The sequence below is a fragment of the Hemitrygon akajei genome, chromosome 22 (genome assembly GCF_048418815.1).
Source record: "Hemitrygon akajei chromosome 22, sHemAka1.3, whole genome shotgun sequence".
Taxonomy (NCBI): domain Eukaryota; kingdom Metazoa; phylum Chordata; class Chondrichthyes; order Myliobatiformes; family Dasyatidae; genus Hemitrygon; species Hemitrygon akajei.
In genome coordinates this window covers 47,243,010-47,255,716 of record NC_133145.1, presented here as the reverse complement: position 1 = coordinate 47,255,716, position 12,707 = coordinate 47,243,010, and the positions used below count along the sequence as shown (strand labels likewise).

At 36.5% G+C, this 12,707-nt stretch overlaps 1 protein-coding gene across 6 annotated transcripts in view; it reads right to left on the bottom strand.

The window, feature by feature from the left end:
* Positions 1-12,707, bottom strand: part of LOC140714705 (archaemetzincin-2) — a 35,914-nt gene that overhangs the window by 13,514 nt on the left and 9,693 nt on the right. For 3 of the 6 annotated variants that reach the window (XM_073026195.1, XM_073026198.1, XM_073026196.1), the window contains 4 exons: positions 11,753-11,881; positions 10,012-10,175; positions 6,260-6,436; positions 2,175-2,828 (listed from right to left, as the gene is read on the bottom strand). In XM_073026195.1, the coding sequence (XP_072882296.1) occupies positions 2,709-2,828; positions 6,260-6,436; positions 10,012-10,175; positions 11,753-11,881 (590 nt within the window). In that variant the 3' untranslated portion in view covers positions 2,175-2,708. Of the gene's footprint in view, positions 1-2,174; positions 2,829-6,259; positions 6,437-8,712; positions 8,798-10,011; positions 10,176-11,752; positions 11,882-12,707 lie in introns of those variants that run through there. The other 3 variants (XR_012095976.1, XM_073026197.1, XM_073026199.1) reach the window with 2 other exon arrangements.

Genomic DNA, 12,707 nt, shown 5'->3' with positions numbered 1-12,707 from the left:
GGTTCAACAATTGCACCATCTCGGATCGCAAGACCCTGCAGCGGATAGTGAGGTCAGCTGAGATCATCGGGCTCTCTCTTCCTGCCATCACGGACATTTACACTACACGCTGCATCCACAAAGGAAACAGCATTATGAAGGACCCCATGCACCCCTCATACAATCTCTTCTCCCTCCTGTCGTCTGGGAAAAGGCTCCGAAGCATTCGGGCTCTCACGACCAGACTATGTAACAGTTTCTTCCCCCAAGCTATCAGACTCAATACCCGAAGCCTGGACTGACACCTTGCCCTACTGTCCTGTTTATTATTTATTGTAATGCCTGCACTGTTTTTGTGCACTTTATGCAGTCCTGTGTAGGTCTGTAGTCTAGTGTAGCTTTCTCTGTTTTTTTTTAATTACTTAGTTCAGTCTAGTTTTTTTGTACTGTGTCAGGTAACACCATGGTCCTGAAAAACATTGTCTCATTTTTACTATGCACTGTACCAGCAGTTATGGTCGAAATGACAATAAAAGTTGACTTGACTTGAGCTTTAACTGTCCTGTGTATTCTATGCTATTCTGAATAGGAGAGAGAATTTAAAATTTTATTCAGTTCCAACATTTAAGTGAAAAATGTTTCTGATAATTAAACACCAACATAAAAACTTTACAGCCTTCTTCCACGTATATATAAAAGCCCTACTAAAGCTACTTTAAAAATGTTCTAAAACTATTACAAAGGTTTCATATTTTAAGAAGTTCAGAAAGAAAAATTAGTACTTACTTAGAAAGCAAACAACTACGCAGTACAATTTCACATAGCAACCACAGGAAGTGTGGTTGGCCAGATGTTAAATCTCATGTGACTGAATAGAAGCTTGCAGTTTTTTTTTTATTATGTAAAATGTTCAAATAATAATGCTGGAACTTAAAATTTGTTGTGCCTAAAATCTGTGGTCCACAAATTGGAAAAGTTCTTTTACTACATTTTGTCATATTAGTTCTTAAACATCAATTACAATGATATAACCTATAAAATTCTGCATTTTCAAAAGCATATGCTCTTTACCGCATCTAAGATTTGCCTATATCCACACAAGCTTCTGACTGGTAACATTCTAGAAATATTGATTCTAAAAGGAACCTCAATCTATTAAGGTTTTACCTGAGAAGGTACAAGGAAGTTAAGACTTCAATAAATAATTACCCCAGTTGTGTGGATCTTGCCTCAAGTAAAATTGCTCATTTATTACTTCACTTTCTGCTTACAGATGTGCAAACAAGATTTTACTAATTTTCCCAGATTATCAATGAAACTTGTAAAGAATTTGAAACTGAATGTTGTGGTGATTTTGGCAAGCAAGCATTTTTGACATGATCAATGAAATAATGCCAGCAGTTTCCTCCAGAATTTCAGCTTTTGCATCTATAGGCACTGTTTCAGGAAACATCAATCTAATTTAGACATCTACATTCATCCTTTTAATCCTTCAATAACAAACAATATTATGCATATTTTCAAAAAGTCTAACTATAACAGCAAGAAAATTTATAATCAAATTTCATGCAAAACCCTGGGGATACTTCAAAAAAATTAATGAAATGAACAGCTGGTGAAAAACATGATAAATTCTATTTTTACTCTTAAAACAGATCGAGATTATGCATGTTTTATTCATGCATCATAATGGCCAACAGGTACCTCAGAAAACTGGGGTTGAATTGTAACAAAACAAGAATCTGGAGATAAGTATTCAAGACCTTCTTAGAGCCAAGCAAGCCAACAACAGCAGTTATCAAGAGGGAAATAGGATTAGAAATGTCCATTGAATCCACAGAAAAAAATTGCCTTTCATTTTCCAGACATTATTCCGTGAATATACATTGCAACAGAGAAAGCTCAGGTCAACTTGCAGCACAGACCTCAGGCCAAGCATTCAGCTCCTTATTTACATCAAGTAAAAAGGCTGCTTTTTTGTTTTTTAATTTATACGTGAGGGCTTCCTTAGGGATCACGCAGAACCCACAAAGCAAACAAACAGATTCCTGGGCATCAGATCATTATGAATTTATCCACTCCCATGTCAAAGTTGCTTAAAATAAATGTAGCTCTTCAAATGCACGGAAAAAGCAGTAATTCAAAATAACCTCCCTTTGACAGACATTTAATAAAACACTGTGAAAACACAGAAATGAGGTTCTAAGTCATTTAATACCAGCAACCTAATGCCAATATAATTACAGTTTCAAATGAATCTATTCTCCTGTACCATAACAGCTTTAATTATTGTGCTGCAGTTACAAAAACTCAATTTGAAAGATTAGGTTCCAAAGCCTAAACTAGAGATGACCTAATCCTTCAGAGCTAACTGCAAACACATGTGCAACACATGATCTACATAAGCAAGATTTTGTCATTCCTCTAAGAATTAACTATTCCTTCCAACCAAGTTTTTAAATTACACTTGTACATACAGCAATAAACTCGGCATTGATAATGCACATTTTCAAAGTTTCATATTAAAAATATCTTATTATTAAAACTCCTGAAATATCACAAAACTTCAATAAGCCAGAAATATTATAAATTTCTCACACTATACACCACTTATTTAAGAGCTTCTTGTCATTCTGCATTTAGCTGTTTTATACAAAAAAAATAAGTTTAAACAGAATTCCAAAGCTCTTAAGCTTATTGATTACCTAGTGAATCAAACTGATTAAATTTCACTCCTCCAAAAGCTGCAAACACTGCAACAACCATTTTTTCCATTCTTCAAATGCTTCAGTGGGTTTGTGAGATACCACTATTGATTTAGAATCTTCCTCAATCCACTGCAACAGTGCCTGAAAAACAAAAAGGCAACAGAGACTAAGTACTAATGCACATACAGGCACTCACAGAGTTACAGGTGTCCAAGTTATGCACACTCCATATATGCGACAAGACTGGCAAGACAGATTGGGATAGATTTGCAGACTGCTGACAAAATCTTTTGCATGGTCAAAACAGTTCATTTCTGCAAGCCCTTTTTCACTTCCTGCCCCACTGTCATAAGCTGTGCAGAGATGGGAGCACAGCGCAGACTTACTGTGTATAGGTGGCTGCCTGGTAGCCACTCTTCCTGCATACAAGTCATGCTTGCAGTGTTACTATAACATAATACAAATGTGGTCCATCCCGTGGCCCTACACTGTAGCAGTCTTGCATTTCATTTGGAGAAACAAAGTTAATTATATACACATTGATGCATGTACAAGTCTGTACAAAATGTAAATATACAGGAATTACACAAGATGGTCCTATCTTGAGGACGTTTGTGTATGGCTGCATCATGTATCGCTGTGGGTTGAGGATCCAGTATTGCAAAAGCCTAGTTGCTATAAAACATTCCGTTTGCTTCGACTGTACATTATTTGTCCAGAAAAGCTTCTTTGTCCATGCTAGATTAGACAGTTGAGTTACTTTCTTTGCCGTATTAATTATTAATTACCTGGTGGTATTTTTTTTAAAAATATACTTATACACATGTAACTGTTCAGTATGTTTCCTAGTGGTCTCAGTATATATACGCAATTGTTCAGTGTGCTCCCTAGTGGTTACATTTGTATGATTCTGGAACATCTCTTTGTATTGCATTTGAACACAAGCTATCAGATTGGTTTATCTGCAAATCAGAATAAAATGTTTCTCATCAATGGGACATAAAAAACTGACCACGAGGCTCAGCCATTTTTTGTTTCTTCTCTCACCCCTGCTACAATCATATGCTCCTGTTACTGTTTGCTTTCAATGTTCTTTGTTCTATTAATGCTTAATAAAATAGTGAAGCAACAAGCTTTGTGCCCCTTTCCTGACATCTGAAAGAACCTTGTTTAAAACATCAGAATCCAAACAACCACAAGTCAATCAGGCACTGGTTTGAATGGAGTGACCCTGAAGCTGTTAACAGTTTGCCAAGCTATCATACAAGGCCCAGCCCTGTTGTGGCAATTTGACACCATTATACAAGACCTTATACTGCGGCCTTTACCAAGCTTTCACTATGGTTGCACCAACTTTAGCAACTTAGCAACTAGCCTCGCAGTTGCCAGTCTGCAGCATTTCATTGCAAACAAGTACTTGTACTGAAAGATCAGGATTCCCTGGGAAGATCCCACAGAGGAGGTATGTAACTGCTTGGGATTAGGCCAAAGGGCCTATACCAGTGCGTGTGCAAGTAATCAACAAGTATGCCTTACTAAACCTTCTTTACAAACACACGTCTCAAGTGAAAGATGAGAGCTTCATCCACATGACAGGAACTTCAAGGGTAGCTTGCAATGAGATTGAGTCTCCAGCTATGTATGAACAATATGACATGGAAGGTCCTTCTCTCTCTTAGCACTTGTTTGAATGTTCTTGCAATGATGCATTCTACCAAATGAGTTTGTGCAGGGGAGAACGTAACAGATCTATTGTGACTATGTAATGTACTCTGTTAGAAAGAGGCTCAATGTAACTTACAGTTTACTGTACATTAAGGGTTTTTGTCAAGTTTCCTCTTTTAACTACACAGATGCATTTCAGTTGTTAAATCAGCTGATGAATGAGTTTTACTTCCGTAGCTGTCTCTAATTTTTAACTGGCAGATATTATGTTTCCAAAAAAAAACACACAAAATGTTGATTCTTGTTGAGTTTTCACAATGGATGGCTGCATGAGCAAGAGAAAATGATTAGGGCAAATACTGCTGTCATCTAGTCCTTATTTCCAGGGATTGTCAATTTATTTATCTTATGTACATTATACTGATAATGGTCATCTTAATTTATTTGCAAATGTGTGTGATATGCATTCATTCTGCACAGTCAACTCAACTTACAATTTTAATTCTTTAAGTTTTTAAACCCATATTGGAAGATTCACATTTAAGATAAGAATGTTCTATTATTGTTGCAGTCACCTCTGACTCCTGATTCATAATGTAACTTGTATTACTGCTGTGTTTGGTTTATGACAGCAGTAAACATTTTGGCAGTAACAACCAAGAATATTTTTTAAATTTAAAAAGAATTTTCATTCACAATCACTAATGCACAATAAAATGATGATGAACTGAAACTAGACACCAGGAATCAAACTAATTTTTATAGATCCGCATGCAATACTCCAGAATTTCACAACTTGGAATTGTGTAATCTGATCCAATGAACTTGCACAGGTTTCTGTAAAATCACTATGCCACTTGCCTTCCATTTCCCCAAACCCATTTTGTTCCATTTGAAATAACAGTCCCATTTTTGGAGCTTGTTTCCACAATGCTTCTGCTAAAGAAACAATCCATGTTTTTTCTTTTGCAGAATTCCTCATAATTATTCAGCCACTGTATCTCAACTCTCTCGCCTGAATTAAAAAGCCAATTTCATTCTATCATTCAACACTATACTTCTCAAACACACCACCCCTCTGTTGCACCACGGTATCATTACTCCAAGATGGTTCATTGCTTACTGTGCCTTCACATCTTCCCTAATAATCCTGTGCCATTACATCCAAGATCAAATTCAGCTTCCCAAACTACATAGTGTGTTATATTTGTTAACAGTATTATTTTTGTGTTGTGAAAATGTTTTGATAAATTAATGTCTAAACCACAAGGGACAATCTATACTGAAACATCAGTACTGTGTCTTTCTAAGTGCCACTTCTAGATAAAATGATAGATTGAATCCCCCATTGACCTCTGAAGTCGATGTAACAGATCAGTTAACAATATTTCAAAAGGAAGGTGTCCTCGGAATTCTGCACAGTACTTATCACTCAGATGAACAAAATAAATTATCTAATCATTAACACAGTACTATTTCTGGTCAGTGTTATATAAGAAATGCAGCAGTCAAAGTGCAAAGTTAACTGTTGCATTTTTTACAGAAAAATGACATTTTGAAAAGTACTTCACTGTAAAGCACTCAGATTATGAAAAGCGAGTTGTTTTTTCTTCCGCAATGTATTTTTTTATATCAGCAATAATGATCATTGCAAAATACATTCTGAACATTTTATGCTGAGTTACGTGCCCAAGCAGCTCAAAATCTATTGAGGTGCTGTGCAGCAAACTTGTTTTGAACCGTATAATACGTTCCAGATTAAAGTTAATCGTCCTTGTATATAAAGAAACTGTAAAGCAATAATCATAAGAATACAACTTCCACAAATGAACAAACTATTCGTAATTTTTTCATTGAAACATTTCAAAATATCTCACTGAAAAAAAAATCAGTGACTCATACACTACCTTGCATCTCTCTTTAATGTCAAAGTTAATGGCACACTGCAGCTTTCTTAGGCATATTGGGCATAAATCAATTGGACGTCGATCAGACTCATCTAAATGATTCGATCCCTGCATGACACATTGCAGCCACTGGCAGTGCTGCATACCAAAAATGTGTCCAATCTCATGAGTTAAAGTCTGAAAATACAGAAGATTTTATGTAACGTTGATATAAAAAGCTAAAAACTAACTAGAAAGATAAATTTAATGAAGTAATTTTGTCATATTAAATCTCAAAAATATACAAAAGATTTTACAACATGACAGATGGAGCCAATTCAGCACATCAGATCCACATTGTCCCCGGGGAACAATACTCATTTCATTTTCTTGTTCCCCCGCAACTTCTCCCTCTCATGTGCCTTCAACTTTCATTGGAGTTTTTTTCAACCAATAATCTACACAAAGAGATGACTGACAATGCCTAATTAACCTAATGTATATCTTGGGATGTGGAATAAAGTCATACACCTGGAGCAAACCCATGCAGTCATGGGAGAAAATGCAACCTCTGCACAGACTTCACACACAGTTTGAATCAATTACCAGTTAAATTACTGCTGCAAACAGTGAAGAGGCGAGCAATGGCGAGATGAGTTCAGGAGATGAACCGAGATATTGTGTTGCAGAATCGTTGTCGATGGAATTCTGATGCCTGTACAGCTGGCCTGGGAGTGAGACTGGATCACTCAGGGTGCCGAAAGGACAAGTTGGGCCCCAGGCAGAGGAGATTCAGTGCCCGTACACTAGCCCAATTGTGAGGTTGCATCACTTTGGGCACCAAGCTGATTTGAAGAGCTTGAGAGTGGCTCGGACTATGAATGAAATCTAGACCCATTTACTAAGATTCTGAATTGTGACACCTCAGTTAAATTTTAGCTTCCATAAGTTACTGCAGAATTCTATTTTTCTGATGCAACAAAAACACTCCGAAAGTGTTTTTTAAAAAATACAATCTCCCTTTCTGAATTTAAGATTGTGGAGGCTTCAGCAGCTCTCCAGATACAATGAACAACTGGTCAATTTTTGTGACAACAGTAAAGATTAAATTATTCTTTACTTCTCTATCATGAAAATCTTGGTAAGTATCCATACTATCTTACCTAAAATAAACAGAAAGGAATACAAGTGTTACACAACCAAGAAAATGAGGAAACATCCACGAACTTTCCTAAAATAAAACCTTTCCAGACATTTACAGATAAAATACTCATTAGCTGAAAAACACTTGAAGTCCAATGATTAAGTCTACAAATACCTATCCTTCCCGAGGTTCACAGAATTTACAAAAGGAAATTAACATTATACACTCTCTAAGAAAAGAGCATCTAGTTGAAGAAAGTTATACATTACTCAATTAAGGAGGGAAAATGCAACATTTCCCAAGGTTCTTGCTCCTGATTATAACACAATCTTTGTTTGGACTAAATATTTGTGTACACTTGTCGATGACAATTTTTGGTTGGTACCAAACACCCTATGATCACTTAGGCTACTAATTCTGAAAACACACATGAACAACAGCCGCTTAGTTGAGATATCAGTATCCCTTGAATCATGTTTTGCATGAAATTACACTTAGATGAAAAAAATCAACCCTTTACTATTATAGCTAGGGTTCCTAATTCTTTTGCACAGTACTGTAGTAATTTTACATTTTTGAATGTTTACTGCCACATAAAAACCAAATTTCATGACATATGTGAGTGATAATAAACCTGATTCTAATATGGGTCTCCATTGTGGACTGAGAGTGAGAAGAGAGCAAGGAGAGGGGAATCATGGTTGGGAAAAGGGGAAAGGAGGAGAGTGAACAGGAAGCACCACAGAGATATTCTGTAATGTTCAATAAACCATTTGTTTGGAATCAAAAATGACCTTGCCTGGTGTTTCAGGGCACGATGTGTCTACACTCATGCCACAACACACTCCTGGCACTTGTCCCACACCCTTCCCACAGCACTCACCTTCGCCATTCTCAACATCCTTCGCTCCTGCAAGATTTACAAACTTGCTCTCTCCACATCCCGTTGACAAATACAGTATCGTACAAAAGTCCTAGGCACCCTAGCTATATACGTTGCCTATAAAAAGTATTCACACACCCCAAGAAGTTTTCATGTTTTATTGTTTTACAACATTGAATTACAGTGGATTTAATTTGGCTTTGATACTGTTCAACAGAAAAAGACTTGTCAAAATGAAAACAGACCTCTACGAAGTGATCTAAATTAATACAAATATAAAAACACAAAATAATTGATTGCATAATTATTCATCCCCCTTTCACACACCAAATCATCACTGGTGTAGCCAATTGATTTTAGAAGTCACATAATTAGTTAAATAGAAATCTGCTGTTGGGAGACCTGTGTGCAGACAAGCTGTTCCAATTGATTTGTGTAAAAATATACCTGTACTTTTAAGGTCCAACTGCTGGTGTGTCAGTATCCTGGCAAAAACTCCACCCATGAAAATAAAAGAACACTCCAAGCAAATCTGCAAAATGGTTATTAAAAAGCACAAGTCAGGAGATGGATACAAGAAAATTTCCAAGACACTGAATATCCCTTGGAGTGCAGTTAAGTCAATTATCAAGAAACACTGGAAAGAATATGGCACAGCTGCAAATCTGCCCAGAGCAGGCCATCCTCAAAAACTGATCGACCACATAAGAAGGGGTCTAGTCAGAAAGGCCACCAAGAGACCTATGACAAGGCATGTGGGAGACCCTGAGGTCAGCTGGAAGGTTCTATGTTACGATAAAACCAACATTGAGATCTCTGGCCATCAAACTAAACACTGTGTGGGAATGCTTCACTGCAGCAGGCCCTGGAAGGCTTATGAAGGAAGAGAGTAAAACGAATACAGCAAAATACAAGAAAATCCTGGAGGAAAACCTGATGCAGTCTGCAAGAGAACTGCAACTTGGAAGATTTGTTTTCCAGCAAGACAAACAACCCCAAGCATAAAGCCAAAGCTACACAGATATGGCTTAAAAACAACAAAGTTTATGTCTTGGTGTGGCGGTCAGAGTCCAGACCTCAATCCAATTGAGAATTTGTGGTTGGATTTGTAAAGGGTTGTTGACTCACAATCCCCATGCAATCTGACAGAACTTGAGCAGTTTTGTATTTTAAAAATGGGGAAAAATTGCAGTGTCCAGATGTGCAAAGCTAATAGAGACCTATCCACACACTCAAGGGTGCTACTGCTGCTACTGACTTGAAGAGGTAAATACTTCTGCAATTATTTTGTTTTATATTTCTAATTAATTTAGATCACTTCGCAGAGATCAGCTTTCACTTAGACACAAAAGAGACTTTCTGTTGATCAGTGTCAAAAAAAGGTCTAATTAAATCCACTGAGATTCAGTGTTGTAAAACAATAAAACTTGAAAATTTATGGGGGGGGTGAATACCTTTTTATAAGCACTGCATATACTTTTGGTTCTTGATTTTTAATAAAGATCAAAAATTTAATGAAACCCTCAGATTTTTTCATTTTATTTACTAATCAAAACTGCAATAAGCTACAGCTAGATACCCAAAAATTAGATGTTTAGGAATTGGGGAATATTGAGGTTAGCATTAGGGAATGCTGCTGATGTTAAAGATCAGCTGTGGTCCTACTGAATAATCAAACAAATACAAGAAGCCAAATGCCTTTACTACTCCTCCCATTTATTTTGTGCGTATTACATACACACCTACCTTGCATGATCTTAACAGCAGCTTGCTTGTTATAGATGGTGTGTAGTATTCATCAAAAACTGAATAATCACCAAAAACCACAGGCTGCTTGCCCTTCAGTTTTCCCTTATAATTCATGGTGTAAAATTCATCATCATATCTGGCAAAACTGAAAATACCTATTCCTGAAAGAAGTGCATTAAAGAGAAACAGTTTACACTAACAGTTATTTCAGCATTTCTTCCTATAACCCATCAAAGTAAATTAAATGCTTAAATAAAAATGTACAATCAATGCCTCATCGATTGAAAATGCACCAAGGCTATAGCATTTGGTTAAAATACCTCATTGCCAAAAAAATTACATCTAATGAAAGAGTATGTTGGAAAAAAATGCCTAAGACGTTTAAAAAAAAAATCACTACTACTTTTTTCAAATGTTGTGATAATAATGTCACAATTCAGAACCTTGGTGAACATAAGTTCAGTGTGGTATAAAATTAGAATTACTAAGAGTGGTGCAGAGTAGTTAGGGTTGCTGCCTCGAAACTTAATGACTGATAATTGATTGTAATCTTGGGTGAAGTCTATGTAATGTTTGCACTTTCTCCCCATGATTGCATGTGGTTCTTCTGGGCATTATAGTTTTCTCCTGCATCCCAAATACATACTGGTAGGTTAACTAGATATTGTAAATTACTTTTTTTTTGTAGATTATTAGCGAAATGAATCAAAACAGAGTTGATAGACATGTTGAGAGAGAATAAGATGCAGGACTACAGGAAATAAAGAGGGTGACTGCTCCCCTGGAACAGATGTGGTTCTGATGGGTCAAATTGCCTCTGTTAATTACAAAAATAGTAACAGTATTGTATTGCAGATTGAAATTAGGCAATGATCCAAATTCCAAAATTAGTTGAAAGTATATCACTTGAATTAAAAAGTGGCCAATTTTTTTTCTACCAAATCAGCCTAGAGCCTCAAATCAAACAAATAAAAAGTGAAAATCCTTTGCAAACTAACATTAGATATCGCAGACTTATTAGTAGAAATAAAAACGGACAGTACTCTCAATCTCCATTGTTTGAGCATAATAACATAAGATCATGAAACATAGGAGCAGAATTATGCCACTTGGCCAATCGAGTCTACTCCACCATTCCATCATGGCTGATTTATTATCAACCTCAAACCCAATTCTCCCCATAACCTTTCATGCCCTGACTAACCAAGAACCTATTAACCTCCATTTTAAATATACTCAATGACTTGCCTCCACAGCCATCCATGGCAATGAAGTTAACAGATTCACCGCCCTCTGGCTAAATAAATTTCTTCCAATCTCTGTTCTAAATGGTGACCCTCTTTACCCTGTCTAGGCCTTTCAATATTCAACAGTCCAACATTTAAAATATTTTTTTATTTGCAATTTCCATGTCTAGGGAGTTGAATTACTAGGGAGGTGTCAGCGAAGGGGCTCCTGCCAATACAACTGGCAGCATTTCCTCCAGACATTCTACACAGGCAAATCGGCTGATCCCACCTGTGCCTTTATTCACTTTCTTACAAGGCTGCCCAGGATGAGAAACCAAGGTCAAACACCAAGGCAGTAAATGATTATATCCTCAAGGTTGCATCCAAAGTTGAAGGCCATGTGAGTGAAACTCCATTATAAAAGACATGAGTGTTGCATGAGAATTATAAAAGTTAACAGGAGCAAAAGGCACAGGAAGTAGGAATATACAAGCCTTGAGAATCTTTACCTTCTGTGAGGGATGCCTGTCCAAAAACAAAATTCCATGAATCTTCTGGATAAAGATCAATCATTGTAATTCCAACAATGCAGAAGGCATCTTTGGGCTTTCTCTTCTTTAGATATTTGAGAATACCACCTACATCAAAAGCAAGAGTTTTAAAAAAGCAGACTTATAAGAATCACACTGGCAACAAAATACAGTGGTTAATTGGGTCATCAAGGCAGCTGCTTATTTGGGACACTATGCCGCTTAATTAGGTCAAGAGGCTGTTGCTGAATAGTTTCTAACTAGGCGTCTGTGCTGATTTTGATTATTTAGTCAATTAAAACAACACTAGATGAATTCTTGTCAGTAACTATTAGGCACTGGCACACAATTTTAAAGTACTGTGGTAGTATTGGCAATGTTCTAATTTGTTCTGTATGTTTCACTTAAGTGGTAGTTTGTCTTTTTTTTTACATATTTCTTAATCAATTCCATAAACTCTTGGCTAATTGGGGCAGCCACTCAATTGAGCCAAAACATACTAGTCCCAATTTGTCCCAATTAACTAAAAACCACTGTATTTTAGATACTGCTAAAATGTATAAGTCTATTCACAAACAAATCTGCATTAATATTTAAGAAAATATTTAAAAGAACATTTGCCCTTGCTCTTCAATCCAACATTGTATCCCTACTCAAATTCTTTACATTGTTTCCCAATTTTGCCAGAAGCTTCATCCAGATGATTAAGGTACATGGGATCCATAGTGACTTGGCTATTTGGATTCAAAATTGGATTCTCACAGAGATCAGATAGTAGTGGTTGATATGTCTTAATCTGGTTGAAGGTGTATTTCTAGTGGATTGCTTCAGGAACCAGTACTGATGCCTCTGCTGTTTTGTATGGAAATAACTTGGATGAAAATGTAGATGAGTGGGTTAGTAAGTTTGCAGTTATCACAAGGATTGGTGGCAA